This window comes from Gavia stellata, chromosome Z, assembly GCF_030936135.1.
Source record: "Gavia stellata isolate bGavSte3 chromosome Z, bGavSte3.hap2, whole genome shotgun sequence".
Lineage (NCBI taxonomy): Eukaryota > Metazoa > Chordata > Aves > Gaviiformes > Gaviidae > Gavia > Gavia stellata.
The window spans coordinates 10,560,565-10,577,198 of record NC_082637.1 but is presented as its reverse complement, the minus strand read 5'-3'; the positions used below and the strand labels follow the sequence as shown (position 1 = coordinate 10,577,198).

The window sequence follows — 16,634 nt, the reverse complement described above, 5'->3', positions numbered from 1 at the left end:
ATAAAAGTTACAGCTAAGTATAATTAGAAGAATTTTCAAGAACTTTTTAAAAACAGGGATTTCAACGTATCTGTTCAGTGGCCCTGAAGACTGGGGACATCTCAAGTGCATTAAAAGCTGCCGTGGAAGGGAAGCATCATGTGTAACAGTAATGAAATGGCATGACCTAATGAGGACCTTTGTAGTCTCCCAGGGTTGCAACAGTACAGCAACACAGTGTGGGGTGCTGCAGCTTTGGGATATGCTGGTTTGCCAGAATAGGGTGGCAATGCTCAGAGGTGCCACAGAACACGCAGGGTGTCGCTGTCAGGGTGATGACATACCTTAGCGCAGGGCCAGAGTGATGCAACATGATGTAACCATGCAGTAAGCAGCGCCAAGTGGGGTGGTGCTGAGCCCCAGTGTCCCACCCAGCCCTGTGGGGTTACAGCTCGGTGGGTCACCCTGGAGGGAAATGAGCTGGGCTATGCATGGTGATCTAATGTGTAGAGGTGCTGGGAACGGTGATGTCATCGTGGGCCTGGTGTCACACCAGTGGCACTGTGGCACCCACTCAAAGCAGGAGCGGAGGGCAGCAGAGCCAGAGCGGGCCGCAGAGCAACGTGAACCGCCATCTCCCGCTGCACGAGGCACTGCAGTGACGCCATTAGCGGGGGTTGACGTCACGGCGCTGGTGGTGACGTCACCAAGGCGCTGTCACACGGGATCGCCGCGCCGCCCTGCTACGATGCCCGCTCGGGACAGGCCCTTACCTGTCGGTGCCTGTCGCCCGCCTTGGCTGGCATGGCGGCTGCGGCAGCGGCTCCCCGCCACCGGCCGCTCCTCACGACAGCCCCGCGCCCTCCCGGCCAACCTCCGGCCGGAAGTTGATAGCGGCAACCATGGCAACGTGCCGGAAGCGACGCGCGGCCAATCCGGCCGCAGAACGCCGTCGGCCCTGGCTATTTCCCCCCCTGAGGTGCCCCTACTCCCCCCAGGGGAGGGAATGGTACGTCCCAAAGGCGGCGGGGCGGGGGCCGCGGGGAACCAAGCATAGGGGCCCCGGAATTATTGACAGTGCCCCGCCCTCCTCATGAATATGCAAATGAGGGGCGGGGCGGTGGCGACCGGACCCGGAAGCGGCGCGGCTGAGTCACCTCGGCGGCGAGCGGCGGCGGCGATGAGGCAGCAGCCGCGGCGGGCGGCGTCGTCGTCCTTCGGCGCCTGAGGAGCCTCCCCGCCCGCCCTCCCTTCTTCCCTCCCGCCCGCCCCGCTTGCCGCGCCCCAGCCCCGCCGCCAACATGATGGAGGAGATAGACCGGTTCCAGGTGCCCGCCGTGCGCGCCGAGATGCAGCCGCTGGTGAGGGGCGGGCGGGCGGGGCCGCGCTGTCCCCGGGAGCCGCCGCCTCACCGGGGGTCCGGGGGCGGAGCGGGGGGGACGGGTGTCGGCGCTGCGGGGGGCGGCGGTGCTGAGGTCGGGCCCGCGCGCCGCGACCGTTATGTAACGGCCGTCCCCTCAGCGCCCGCGCCGCCATCCCTGACGGGCCCCGAGACCGTGCCCAGCGGCGGCTGCTGTGTCATCTCGGGGCGCTCGTGGTCACGGCTGCCCGCCCGGCCCTTCCGTCCTGCCCCCCTCCTCCCCCGGCATCTCCCTGGGCGCCGTCGGTAGCAACGGCAGAAGCCGCCCGCGGGGATGGGCGGGCAGCAGCGGCTCCGCTCCTGCCTCGGTGGAAACGTCGCTTCTCCAGACGCAGCGGTGGTCCGGAGCATCCCGGCCTGGCTGGCGCATGGGGCGGGTGTTTCCCGCCGCCTTGGCCGGTGGGCTCCAGCGCCGGGCACGGGAGTGCACCGGGGAGGGGTGGGAAGCGGTGGTGAGACCGGGGGAGCCCGGCCGGGGAAGGACGGGCAGCCAGAGCAGCTGGAGGCGCTGAGGACCGGTGGCATTGTAGTTGACTTTTACAAAATCTGTGAGATCTCGGGGAGGAATTAGGCAGTGGTCATGTGCAGCCCGGTCTGGGAGCTGCGGGGAGCAGTGCTTGCCAGGGACGGGATAGCTGCACGGGATGGGTGTGAAATACGTGTGGAGTGAAGCTGCAGGACCTTCTCGGTGGCTGGTTTTATAGCTAACGCTCTCAGTGCAAAGCTTCTGTTAGATGCTCATCGTGTGAAATGTCCAAGTGTTTTGCAAAGAAACATCTCTGTCAGATTAGTTTTTCTCACCTAAAATTCTTTACAAAACAAAAGCAATCTGCGAGGGTTTGATTTACCCCCCACCCTTCCACATGCCAGAGCATGTGGGTTTTTTATCAGGATGTTTTTTCACTTCATAGACACAATTATACTCAGTTAATGAGCTCTGAAGAGGTTGACATAATGGTTACACTACTACATGGGACCCTGGGGAATCTTTGCAGAGAAGGAAGTATACAGGCTCATGGGACTTTGCGGCTATGTAAATGGGCAGGTAGAGTGGCCCTAGGCTTTTGGTAGCTTCTGAAATGACACTTGCAAAGGAAGGCCAGCTGGCTGGCTGCCATGGGAGATGATAGATCATCACCCAGTAGTCCAAGACTTCTTGTGAGCATGTAGCTGCTTTGCTTTGATGCTACAGGCTTGCTTTTGTTTGTGTTGTGCTCCAGCTGCATGCCATGGAACATATGAATGTGTTTGTCCATTTCTGTTTCCCATCTGGGAGAGGTTCCCTTGTGTGTTCCTCTCCCCTTACTCCTGTCTGCCTCACTCCCTGCTTGAACGTGTGTTGTTATGTGTAACCTGGGACCTGCTGAAATACAGTTCACCTTGGCATTAAAGTGAAAGCTAGGTAATGGGCTGCCTCATTCAAGGTGTTGATTCCCTTTGGCACTTGGAATAAGCAAATTCCATCTCAGCATCTGATTGTGTGAGACAGGGATGTGAAATATTTGGAGAAGGGGGAAGAACTTCAGCGAAATACTTGCACAGATCCTTTTGAGAGCAGGTGAGGATAGGTTATTGGCAGGTTCATGTTAGCACTGAAGGAACTACTGAGATTTCCAGTGTTTCAAACTGTACATTGTTTAGAGTTGATGTACCAATCCTCCGTTTCCTGTTGAAGCTAGTGTAGAAAGTTGAGAACACAATAATTGTCTTGTGAACAGAAAGACTCCCTGTAAGAGTCTACAAGCTCCAAACACCCCTCAGTGGCAAGCAAAACACTTTTCTTATGGTGGGAGTGCTGACAAATTGTGGAAATATTTTTAGCGTGTTTTTTGTTGTTGTTTGGTTCTTTAGTTTCTAACCTTTGTGGTGGGGAAGAAAACTGTCTATACACGCTGATGCGGACTTGTAGCATGTCCTACTTCTGTGTGCTTTTATCAAGCAGAGGCAACAGATGTGACCAAGGCTGGCCCTCTTTATTCATGTTATTGAGGGCAGTGGGCATAGCAGTGAGATTAGCAAGTTTGGAAAAGCTGTTGGCACACAAAAAATACTCCTAAGTATTTTCTAGAAACCCCATGACAATAGTGGAGGGGTGGAATTGGCACATGCATGCACATTTGCATGGACATGGAGTGAGCAGAACCCAAAGAGGTCATCTGGTCCAATCCTGCTGTCTCAGGATAGGATGATGTATTGTGCAGCAGTGATAGTAAGCTTAGGCAGCAGGTTTCCTTCCCTTCTTCAGCAGCCAAGAATTAGGAAATTTTCACAAAGGGTTTTAACACTTACATTAAAAGAATACTTTGAACCTGTGCTTTAGGGTTTTAGTTGATTTTTAACTAATGGAGCTCATCGTGAAACCTTGTGTATGTGAGGGGCTGTTGCTGTGACTGGGTGTGTAGAATTCTTCCACATGCCTGGAAATGCTGGCATTGGGCTCAGAAGTGAGACAGAACAAGTCTGGTACAGCATTTGCATTAGCTTTCTTTGCTTTGTAGCTCCTGGTCTGTACCTTGGAAGTAGGGACTGGATGCTTCTAAGAATCCTTGCAGTTCAGAAGCCGGCTGGGATTTATCATACTAATTTGCTTGGGTAACATGGTTCTGCACGATACAGCTGGTTTGTTCTATTACAGTTACCATTTGTCCCTTCTCTTTCCCACCCATCCTATACTTTAAAGTACAGAATAACCTTAGCATCTTGGGAGTTGTTGTTTCTTCTTCCCAGTGTAAAAGCTTTCAGTTCCACATGGTCTGAGAGAGATGAGACTGGCAGTCTTCTCCACATCCAGAGGGCTGAGGTAGAAGTTTGTTTCCAGGTGGGACCTAAGAGCCATTGTGAACTGCCACTGAAGCTGTAAAAGCAAAAAAAAAAAACCAGTTTTGAAACATGATCCCCTGCTGAAAGCAAATAGAGCAAAGAAGGTCCCTTACTTGATTTTAAGTGCATACACTATATGAAAGAGTTTTTTTTTTCATCCTGTTCAGGCTGGAGGGTGTCCTAGGAGAGCACTGTTGCCTCTCAGTCTGGCCAGTACCTGGCAGTGTAAGAAGCATCCTGAAGTGAGGTTTGTGAAGTTAGGCTGTGCTTGAAATCCTTAAACTTTCTGTTGTTGACCAGCATGCATACTTTTGACTGTCTTGTTCATCTGCATAGATAAAGTGCCATCTTAGCTTTTGATGATGTCTTCATGCTGAACCCCAGCATAACCACCAGTGGTCAGCCTAGAAACCATCGGACAGACAGGCCTGAACATTCTGCTGAAGTTCAAAATTAAGAGATAGGTACAGCTATTAAATGCTGAAGGGAGGCCATTCTTAGGAAGTAGTCTGAGGCCCTTCTGAGCCCCTCAGCCTCCAAACCTGCCACTGATACTGGCACTATTAATCAGCTGTCTGTCAGGGTGATAGTACTGGTATCTGGTGTCCACTGAGTATACATCCTGGCAATAACTAGTGTTGTATTTACTGAGCGGGGACAGAGAACCTGACACATCCATGGCTTTCTGCAGAAGTAACTTTAAAGCTCAAATGTGTCTGGTGGGGGAACCTTCTCTCTTTGCCAGCCTTGTCCAGCCAAGGGCTACATTGGTGTCTCACTGCAAAACTAAGGGAAGCACCTAACTAGTACAGACTGGAGCTGTGTGGAGTACTGCTTGCTCTGACAAAGGTTACCAGGATCTTTGGTTGCTGCAAATTTCTCTCTGCTAACAACAAGTTGCATAGGAGTTGTGTTGCAGAGCTGGGAAGCATTTGGTCTGCAGGCTGCACGTTGGCCAGCTGTGTCATATGTGACCTCCTACCCTTTGCATCGGATGCAGTGATGTAAAGTTAAGAAGGTGGACAATCATTTCCTCCTCTCTCAAGCCTGTTCGGATAAGTATTGCGGAGTCAAGCAAGCTGTCTTGACCTCTACAAACATGTTATGAGAACTGCTGTATACTAATGCAGACCCAAGGAAAGGTTCAGCGCAGGACTCAATGACCGGGAGTTGCTGTAGACAGATGGACAGGATGGCATACAGACCCTGTTTAAACATTGGCAGGTTGTAGGATGGGATCAGGCCCAGTGTTTCACATGTTTGGGAGACACACTACTCTGCATATTTTGATATTGTGGCACAATTCGTGTGGCACCTTTCCATGAGAATGGGATGGTCTGTTCTGATCCCCGTTTTGTATCTCGGATACTGGTGGCTCTTGGCTTCCATCCCAAAAATACCTGCTTCTTCAAATTAATATAAACTAATTTACAAGGGCTTTTGTTTACTCCTAATCCTTAGTATCAGGTCTTCCCTATCAACATGATGCAAGCTAAACTGTGAAAACTCTGTTCTGCTTAGTTTCTATTTGATCTCCGACTTGGCTTGTCGTGATCCTTCTGCACTCAGAGTGCTCTCTTCGTTAGCTGTTGGGTAGCATGTTAGTTTCAGATAAAGTAAATTCCCAGCATTGCGGGGATGCATAGTGTGATGAGGCCTGAAATTCATTATTTCTAGGACACTTACACTTGGTAGGTAGCTATCTTGGCTTATGGGGTTGGTATTTGATCTGTTAACTTCTAACTAGAAAATTTTTCCCAGTCTGTTCGTGTCGGTGCATTGTTGTGATGATTGGTGTTGGTTTGTTTTCTCTTAAGTTTTTTTTGTTTGGTAGGCTTCCTAACCTATAATTCTCATTACAGAGGTAGATATTAAAAGCAGAGAGAGAGATGAAGGGGCACTTGCACAATGAGGATGCTGCGGAGGAGAAGAATTAAAATACTCTTTGAAATAGGAATGGGGGAGCCTGTAATTGTATGTAGACCCATTTTTTTCTTCAACACAGGAGCCTCACTACATGCTCTCCCCATGATTTTTAAGTCTGTGTTTTGTTTTGTTAGCTAAGCTCTTGCAAAATCCTTAGTCTTTTTGTTAAAATTAAATGTACTGAGCACAATGCAGTGGGATTGTATCTTGAATTCTGCTGGTACATGAAAACCTCCTAAGCCTGTGTCTCTAGCATACATCAAGCACTGGCTGGCGTATGATGGCAAGCTGACAGATGAGTGTTGGATCACACATTGCTCCTGTATGCTGATGCAGACAGCACAAAAATGGAAGTAGAGTAAAAGTGCTCTTGCCCACATGGCACCAGTACGACTTTTTCTAAGAAAAAGCACCTGTCAAAGTGCAGCAGCTTCAGAGGAGCTTTGCCACAAACTCCTGACACTTTGGCTTGCTTTCTGAAAGCGGCAGCTGGAATGCGGTATGTCCGTTTCCCAGTTCTCAACCCACATGAAAAATGGGAGCTCTTTCCAGAGAAATTGGTCTGATGGTTCTTATAGCTTGTTCTGAAGCATTGTGGCCAGGCTGGTTCCTGGCAGATGTTTGCTAGGCTGTGGGACCTCAGGCTGGTAGCTCTAGCTTTGATGACTACAGCCAACCTAAGGATTTTGCTTAGCCACATCCTACAGGGATGCTGTTGGCTTTTTAGCTGAGGTGTCAAATTTGTGCTGGGCCTGGAGGTGTAAAATTTCCAGAAACTTTGAAGATAAAGAAGATACATTTCTGTACTGCTTTTTTTGAACATTAGAAGAGAAAAACAGAAAAGAAAAAATTAGGCTATCTACTGGATACTTAGTTTTTTAAAAATGAACTATGATTGTAGTCAGTGGACAGTATGAGTGCTCAGCATACTTACAAAATTGGCATTCTTCGTTTTTGGAAAATATTGATTATATCATCCTAGGAAAGTTGTGCTGTGTGTTAAGATCTCTTTGTTTTGTCTGATGCATCCCTAAAATGGGGAAAAACCTAAAAATAGAAAAACAAAAGTAACTAAGAAGCAAAAAGAAAGGTTATACCTGTAGGGCTTAGAAATGGTATGTTAATATAACATTAGGTCTGTAGTGCAGATACACAAGAAACTCATCATTCTAGAAGGAAAAATCTTGTAAAAGATTTGTCATCCCTATGTATATTTATTGTAATGTAGCCCAGGGGTTACACAGGTATATGTTTTGTAGATGCTTACAGTACATGAGATTTGTAATGTCATGGTACTATGGGTTCTGAAATAGAACTATTTCAGATAGTGCTGCTTTTAGTCATACAGCCTGTTTTGATGTGCTGCGGTGTCATCTATAGCAGTAATCTAAAGATCACCTCCCTGGATACTTAAGTTCATTGGGGTCCTGTCCCCTCCCTGTCCCATATCAGGCCTTTGGTGCAGACGTACAGGAGCATTTTTATTACCACCCCAGGGCAGGTTAAAACTCCAGCAGTGATGCAGCACAGGCTCCTGAACAGCTGATGTGAGGGATGATGCTGCTGTACCTAGAGGATGACCTGTCGGGACATAGGAGCATGTTCTGGCTGGCACTGTCTCAGCAGGCACGCTGTTTCTTCTTTTCCACTTCTTTGTACAAGCTCTGACTACAGTTGTTCTGTCACTGACGTTTGGAAATCTCTTCTTGAGTGAAGAAAGGTGTTTAAAAAGTGGCACTGAACTCTCTGAAGAATTTAAACCTGCACAGTCCCCTCTTGGGATTCTTCTGTAATTCCCAAGAGCTCGTTATCTGTAGCTTGATATTAATATCTACTCAGACACTGATTTCTGCTACTGATACAGCTGTATACTCTCTCTGCCAGTAAGTAGTGGTAGGTCCATGAAGAGTCAGACAAGATGAGAAAAATGCCAGGCTGAGAGAAGAGAGCAACGCATGCCTTTAATTCTGCAAGCCTTCATTCAAGGAAAGCCCTCAGCTTATCAAAGGGGCCACAGGGCATATGTGCCCTCTCTGGAGTTACACCTTCCTTGCTGTGAAATTGAAGACCAAACTTGGCAAGAATCACTGGTTTGATCTGTGGGGCAGGGGATTAAGAGTGGAGCTGGCTAATGGCAGGACTGGGAGTCAGTCAATCACGATGGTGTGCCTGTTTTTTCCAGACATTAAGACCTTGTCTGGAGTACTTGTCTTTCAGCTTCTATGCACATCAAGATCTGTCACTTTCTACAGTCTGGAGAAATGTGTCTGTGCTTACCCCTCACACACGCCATGCATCTTCAGTGAAGTCTTGTGCCATTTTGAATATAAGGTCCCTCTGATGTTATTCTGTGTCTGCCCCTATAAACTTGGCATTGTAGTGATGCAGCCACTTGGAACTGATGGATTTACTAGTTGCAGCTCAAACCCCGTCTAGTGTCCCTGACCGTTATTCTTTCTGAGGTTTAAAGTGTAATCTTGTGCAATAGATTGGTGTCCATTTTGCAGTATGCAGCAGAAAGTAAGCATTTGCTTCACTGGTTTGACTCTGAGGATAGTGAGTTGAAGTAAATGAAATTGTAGGTGGAAATTTTCTTCGTTTTGAAGAGTACCTGCTAGGGAATCTGCTTGGCTTTTGGACACATCCATGACCGATTCACAGGATAGCAAGGTTTGTCACTTTGGGAAACTTCTTTGTGAAGAAATGGTCTCTTAAATACATGCAGAGTATAGTGGTTGCATCCCAACTGGATTTACTAGGTGAGTTGCGGAGTTATCTTAGTTGTGGACTAAGAAAAGTTTGTCATTTTCAGTAGTAAAGCTGAAGGTAGCACAGGCTGCTTTTGTTGAGAAGAGCATTGACTCTCAAAAGATGGTTAAGACCTTATTTCCAATACAGAAGGGAAAAGGAAGAGTATTATTTATTATGTCTTTAAAAGCTATTCCAGCTGTACTGGCAGGCTGTCTAGTGGAGATGCATCCTCTGCCTGTGAGCAACTTATTTTGCTAGAATGTACTTAAATTCTTCCTGAGCTTAGTACATTCTACTGCATAGCTGCAGCTTTATTACAGCTGTTGACAAGTTGTCTGTCTGGAGTTAGTGGAGAAAACATGTCAACAAAGCCATAGTATAGGTCAGGGTATCAAATAACTAGCCACCAAGTAACTCCTGTAGCCCAGCACCATCTGCCTGCCAGAGCACGTTGTTTTGACTCTGCGCGCAGTGCTGAAGCAGATAGCACTAACCTCATCAACAGTCTGCAGTATCTTTCCCCACATGCTTCCCAAAGCTAGCTTCTAGAATATATTTTCTTCTTTTGGTGTCCAGGACCATCAGACATGAATCGTTCCTCCTTGGGCGTGGCACAGTGTCTTGCCTCATGCTTGTCTGATGCTATTTTTCTCAGTTTCTTTTCAGTGCCCTTTCTGAACTAAGATCCATTAATATGAGCAGCTGACCTTTTGGGCTCTGCAGCATTCAGTCTAATAAATCCTGTAGACAGTCTCTTTTCCTAAGCCAAGCACAGCAATGGTATTCTAATAATCATTGTTGCTCTCTGTCCTGTGCGTTTTACTGATTGCATGGGAATGTGGGTTATTGATTTAGCACACCTATATTCAAATAAACTGTTTACTTAGGTTATGTCTTGTTTCAGGTTTTTGTTTGTATGTGGCCCCAGGTGAAAACAAATCTTGGTTCCTGTCTCAATGTCAGAGATGCTTATGCTGACCTAATTATTGTTTCCTCCCCTACCCCCTAGTGAATTTGGGGTGTGGTGGTGTCTGTCCGTTCACTATGTTTGCCACAGGCATTGGAAGAGCTTTTGAGCTGGGATGAGATAGCAGGAGAGGCCACCACCGAAACAGGCTTCTTGCTTTCAAACAGATCTCTTACAGTTGGCCAGTAGAAGATTTTTTTCCTGGTGGACCAAGTATCTTTAGCTACCTTAAATGTGATTAATTTTGAGTCTTCATCAGTTCTTCATTTCACTTCTATGCACAGTTGTCTAAGGTAACTTGAGATTTTTTGTGTTTCTGTGTGCACCTCTGTGATGGTATTCTCAGACTTAAAGGAAGCCACAGTACCTTTTTCCCTCAAAGTGAGAAAGTACTGCAGTCCTTGCAGAATAGCACACTGGTGGTGTATTGCAGTATTTAAAAGGGCTTGTTGGTTAGACCCATGTTTGTAAAATCAGAAGAGATTCATTTATGCTTGCCTAAGCTCTTTTGTTAGTATTGCTTAAACCATGTCCCCAGGCAGTAACTGTTGGTTCGATTCCTTGGCTGATGTACCAGCCTTACAGCAGACTAATGATAGAACAAGGGAAGCAGATGAGATTTCCCATGTTTTGAGCCAAGCTAGTTCTAGAAAGCGACTTCTTAGAGCATGTCAGAGCATGCAGGTCTAATACCTGTTAGAGATGAGGAGGTAAGGGGATTCAAATCCACTGTTGCTCAGTCTCCCAGTTCTGCAGAATTGCTAGCTGAGTTCCTAACTGAAATGATGATTGCTGTCTTGCTCTGTAGTGGTGCGAGATGTTCTTTAAGGTCACCGTATCGTTAAAGAAAAAAAATATATAGGCCACTGAGAGAGGTACCAGTGTCCATTAAACCCAGTCTGATCCTCAAAGTGTTCTTTATATTGAGATACTGTCAAACAAACAAAATACCGGGGAACCGTAGTGGTGATGCTCATTTATTCAAAAAATGTTTGAATTCTGTATGAGTAGAGCAGTTTGGTAAGTCAAATCCTCATGTTTGTGGCCGTGGTTAGAAATCTCTAAGTATAAAGGCTTTCACCTGCAGTGGTTAATGCAGTAGAGGAACATACTTACTATTTTAATACTCATGGATGGGCCTATCATCGTTGGTAGTGACTCGACTGCGGGGCTTAACTTTTAATCTGAAATTTGTTTTGTGGCCAGTTGTTGCAAGTAGCTTGAGGTGTAGTAAAAGACAAATTTAAAAATTTCTGAAGTCTGCAGAACCTGAACATCTAAGGAGCTGTCTGAGCAGACTGACCTTCTGAGAAATGGAAGAGGGAGGGAGAGAGGTCTGCATTGTATGGGGTGCATGTTGTTAATCGAAAAGAAAAAACAAATAGGAGTGTTCCTGGCTGGAGACAGCATTGTAAAGTCTTTGTCTGGCAGGATCTTGTGACTGACACTTCTAAAAACAGTACACTTCTTCATATGAAAGCATGATTTTCTTCCCAACCTCATGCATGTGGTGCAAATGGAAAATACATTGTCTCTGATGGCCAAAGCAGACCCTCCAGTTGAACACCACATGGATGTAGACGTTCTGCAGGCACCGCTTTGTCAGTTGAGGCGTGGAAAGGGGAGATCACACTGGTGGAACAAAACCAGTGAAGGTTCACCCTTCCAGACTTTGCTTATGTAGTTTGGAGTAGGGAGTCTCAGGTGTACAGAGAAATGTGCAGTGCTCCTGTGTCTGTACAGGTGCCAGCTTTGTCAGCATAGCCTCCCCTCTGCAGCAACACTTCCAGTCCCACGCATCTGTGGGACAGCTTTGTTCCAGCGACAGAATAGATTTAGCGTAAGTACAGCCTGCATCATCGAAATGCTGTAGTGTCTGTTTAGTTGTAGCATTGAGCCCTAATGGTTGCAAATGTGGATTTATTTTGAAAGCACAAGGAAATGCACAATACCTGAACCTTGGTTCTCCTTAGTGTCTGGCTGTGAAATACATGTGGAGTAAGAGAAAGCCAAGCACGATATCCCTTGAGACAAGCTGGGGCGGTATGTCAACAGGATGGGGAGAGGAATGTGTAACAGGGCTTTCACAGGGTCCGTGTGATATAGAAGCAGCAGGAAAAGCTTCTTTCTAGGCTTGGGATTTGTAAATTTCAAAGAATCTTGCAGCAAAATTGTGTTGTAGTCCAGGGGAAAACTTAACTGTTCCTCTGTCCCCCTGCCAACCTCTTTTGGGTCTGTGGGTCTTTCTAGATCTCTAATCTTAATTTCCCTTTATATAAGAAAAAATAATTGTGAATAGCAGTCCTGAGAATAGGTACAGGAACAGCACGTTCAGAGGCTTTGAAGATGCAGGTCACCTAGCCCACTGGAGCATGTAAAAGCTGCACTTCACACTGGGTTGTTGGCAGTTGATAAGCCTTGGAGAAACTGTTAGCTAGCTATTCCATTTCTGTAAATGTGTGTGTGTCAGAAGTTGGATTTAGATTCCAGTTTTGATCACTGAGCTAAGATTAAGGGGAATAGGTATGGTAAAGGAGTTAGAGGAAGTCTAACTCTTCTTGAAAACATGTTGACACATCTGTACAGAGGTTTAACTGACAGGAATTGCCATTTCAGGATGTTAAGGCAAAGCCTGAAGATACAGTCTAGAATTCCGCAAAGCACTAGTGATACCTCTGCTACTCCGATGAAGTAAAAAGTCATACTGTTCCTTGTCTTCATCTGTTCCAGCACAGCCAAACCCTTCAGTGGATGTACTTTAGATAGTATATCATAAAAGCACTTTTCTGTGAAGAGAATTTCTTGTAGCTCTTGCAAAAATTAGGGCAAAGTGATTGTGCAAATAACTGAGATGATCCGTGCTCTGCATGTAAGAATTATTGTAAAGAGATTATCTGGTGATGGAGGAATGCTTCATTTGGATTATGTAGCTACATAGAATTTATAATCCATGCTTTCTGCAGAAAAAAGTTTCCTTGTGCTGCAGTAGGAAATGTCAGATATGAGCTTTTACTAACCCTAAGGTTCTGTATTTGCAATATAGAGATTAATTTTTAAGAATTCAGAATTTTGGGGGAAAATTTCTTCAGGTAGAGACCAACCCAGCAAAAATTTGTCCCATGAGGTTAACTGGTGGCACACATTAAATCTGGAGGTGTTTTTGTACTGACTTTCAGAGCTATGAAGCTTGCAGTGCTTTCTGCTTGGTTTGTGGCCATAGGCTGTGCTTGATTTGACAAATGGAGATGAATGAATTAGGTGCACACTTAACCTCTTTTCAGTGACTGGGACCCTGGTTGTTATTCAGTCTGGGTATGAGATGGAGAAAGTATGTATGTGTGTTGCCAAGACACCATGTCTCTCTTCAATTCCGGTCTGGAAACTAGTAGTCTGTGATATAGATGCTAGTAGTGCCAGAGTTTTCCCTTGCTTGTCCAGATGATTAACCCTTGAAGGAATATTTAGTACTATGTCCCTATATAGCGGTGCTGATTTGAGGACCTGGTGGCTAATATCCTAGCACCTGGCTGGAGAGGCATGAGAGGTGTAAGAGGTGTGTATTTGATGCTGGCTTACTTAACTTCTTCATCTGTTTTGTGATTCTGTGATAGTGTTATGAGCAAGAAATTGTATTCTTTCTTAGAATCACTGTCAAACTGCCACAGCTTACTGATACTGAATGACCATTGATAATTCTGTAAAAAGTAGAAAAATTCAATGTTAATTCTTCAGACTCCTCAACTTCTAAGTCCACATATGGCTGTGAGGTTATTCTAGTGTTGCACATTGACTTGATTGCACAAGGTGCTGACAGCTCTTGCAAATTTTAACTGGTTTGAGAATCAAACACTTCGTTTTTGGTTTCTGACTTGTCTTTTGTGGAAGATTAGTTAGAATTATGTGAGCTTTTTTAATAGAGATGTAGGAACTCAAAACCAGGTCCTGATGTGTTTTTGTTGACTCCTCCTTTCCAGACCAGTTGATTTTGGGTTTTTGAAAGATTTTCAAATGGCCACTGAAGTCTGGCTTGCTATATTAATTAATAACTGAGAAAAGGCTAGATGTTTTTACCACAGGTATCCTCCATTGGTACGGTGGTTCATAGATATTGCGGAAGAACATGCTGGGAGATTTTGCATAAATTCAAAACTCATTAACTTCACAGGGGATTACCAGCAGTCAGTTGCAATGGTGATAATGTCTTCATGCTGACACACAGGGAGCCAGGAGGCATGGGTGAGGTAGGCCTATTAAGTACCGCTTCAAGCTTGACCTTCTGAAGTGTATTAGACCCTTGTTGAGATTTTGTTCATTTGATATTGCAGACTTGTTCTTTTGGTTTAGCGGGGCTGAAGAACTTGCTCTTAATAGTCTGAAACTGTACTTCAGGCTGTGATCTTAATTGATAAACATGACAAATCCTTTTATTTTTCAAGGTTGAAGTCAGTTAATCTTTTTTGTTATGGAAAGATAGAAGAGGTCTTCCTTGGTCATTACTAGGGCAAGGGACTTAATTCTGTTGCTTGCCAGTGGTGGTAAAAACCTTCAGCTTAACTGGTAAATCACACCAATTTTAACAGGGATCACTTCCAAATGAGTATTTTGGTAATTACAGTAGTCCTTATTCTGCCTTTTCTTTTGGAATAACTACCACAATAGTCTAAATAGTGGTTTTTAGAAGGACATAAGCCTGCTCTTCAAAGACAGGGCTGCTTCCTTGGCAGGTTGTAGAGCTACATATCCTGTATTGCAGTGAATAGTGAATGCCATTATGGATCTGTCACTGTCACCAGAATCCTCTCAAACTTCAAAATAGTGTTACGCATGTGGAAATACCATCCTTTACTCAGTCTGCCAATAGCAGTGTCAATTGCCATTTTGTATTGGTGGGTCAGATTTTTCAAACACTAGCTATTGTTTTTCCCTGAGTTTCCAGGTAAGTTTTGCTGTATTTGTCAGCATGACCTTCAGTTAATATCTCAAGAGCCTGCCCACGGCCAAAGTCTGTTGTAAGCGAACGCTGTCTGAGTTTGAGTTTCACGCTGGATCAACTGGTGCAAGCAGTGCTCAGGTACTGAGCATGTATAGCACTCTAAACCAGAGCTACTTAGTTTCTGGTAAAGTCCTGAAAACATGTGCTCCAGCCGAGTCCTCTGTACATCTGTCGCCATTTGGAAGAGGGGATTGCACTGTGGTCACTTTGAGTCCTGGTGGCATGTACAGTCGCCTTCACAGGGTGAATGGCACCTAACAGACATGGCTAGGATGGGGTAAAAACTATTTATGGTTAGGATTCAGATTAACACTCTCCTAAATGGTGTCAACAGTTCAAGTTACAGATTTCTTAAAGGCTAGAGCGACCAGATGGATGTCTTCTGAAGTTTATTTTAAAATGAGTTACTTTCGTCTTGCAAAAACATTTAAAAAAAAAAATGGAGAAGTATTAAAAAGAGAAATTGTTGCTGTATTTTATCAGTTTATTTAGCATTCTGTCTGAATTTGTCCTGTTTCTACCTACTAGGATTTACAGGTGTCTTGGTAATTCCTCTACAGTAGGATAGACAAAGGGCTAATAAACCACTGGGGTTTATTTAAAAATTGTTTTACTGCTTGCTGAAGTATAGTAAGTAGTTCTGTACATCTGGCCTTCTTTCAATTTGGCAGAGCACCTGGAAGACTACCAACCATGTCCAGTGAATGTTTCAGCCTAATTAACATTTCATGACTTCAGTTGCTGCTCTGAAGCTCACCTGGGTTTGTACCAGGAAAGAGGAAGAACTTTATTTAGGACAGAGAGATGTGCTGAGCGAGGAGTGTACATGAAAAAGCTCTAAATTGAAAGTAAAGGTGTCTTCTGAGATGGAAGGGTTGATCTGTGAGATCTCTGCACCACTGATGGGGTAACAGCTCCTTAAGATGTTATTCTCTCTCTCCTACCATGGTGCACCTCCAGATCAGCGGATGTCTTGGTGTTGCTCTGCTCTGCTGCAGGTGTTGGGCTGTCTTCAAACCTGGCTGAAACACAGCATGGTTTTCAATTGCACAAAGCTAGTAGACTCTTGATAGAGCCTGTGTGTCCCCCAGTATATAGTGATCTATATCAGTCTCCTTATATACCTTGAAAAAACCAAACCACAGTAACCAAGCCATTTGAAAGGTCTCTGTGCTTGAGGACATCATAGCTCTGAATCAGTAGGTGGGAAGCATTTTACTTCTTACTGAGATTGGTCTCTGTCCTGTCTTGCATCAGTAAGTTGTGCTCTGTGAAGAGCTTAAAACATTGAGTAACAGGGGAGGCTACCAGGGTGACTGGTGCCTCAGGGGTAGAACAGCTATTAGAAATCTCCCTTAAAACCACAAAGGAGGACCCTACAAACCTACAAGTGGCAGATATTTTTCAGGTTCATAAGTAGGATGGTATGAGCACAGTGAGACTGAGGCAGGGGAATGCTCCAGGAGAAGGTGAGGAACTGAAAGGAGGTATAAGGGGAGAGTGGATTGGAAGGAGGATGCAGGTACAGTCCTTCTGGAAGAAGACCATTGCAGCAGTTAAGTGGTGAGTGTAGTATGAGGCTTTAACATGTTTGAATCTGTAATACGCCAAGTACAAGTGTCACCCAAGTTCTAAGTCCTGTTTTCAGCTTTTGGAAAGAGGTGTTAAAAAGTGATACATCATCAATGTTATGCTGATGCACCTTTTCTGTTAGGAACACACTAGTGGAAACAAATCAATTACTCTAACTGTCATTTCAGCCGTACTTTCTTAAAGGA

The 16,634-nt window shown here is 45.3% G+C and overlaps 2 protein-coding genes across 5 annotated transcripts in view; one reads left to right on the top strand and one right to left on the bottom strand.

The window, feature by feature from the left end:
* DNAI1 (dynein axonemal intermediate chain 1) overlaps nt 1-785 on the bottom strand; it is a 152,231-nt gene extending 151,446 nt beyond the window's left edge. Inside the window, exon 1 of the mRNA XM_059833404.1 lies at nt 753-785. Within this exon, the coding sequence (XP_059689387.1) occupies nt 753-785 (33 nt within the window). The remainder of the gene's footprint in view (nt 1-752) is intronic.
* A 495-nt stretch (nt 786-1,280) lies between these two features.
* The window catches only part of FAM219A (family with sequence similarity 219 member A), a 93,448-nt gene continuing 78,094 nt past the window's right edge, over nt 1,281-16,634 (top strand). For 3 of the 4 annotated variants that reach the window (XM_059833502.1, XM_059833501.1, XM_059833499.1), the window contains exon 1: nt 1,281-1,340. In XM_059833502.1, the coding sequence (XP_059689485.1) occupies nt 1,281-1,340 (60 nt within the window). The remainder of the gene's footprint in view (nt 1,341-16,634) is intronic. The other variant, XM_059833500.1, reaches the window with a different exon arrangement.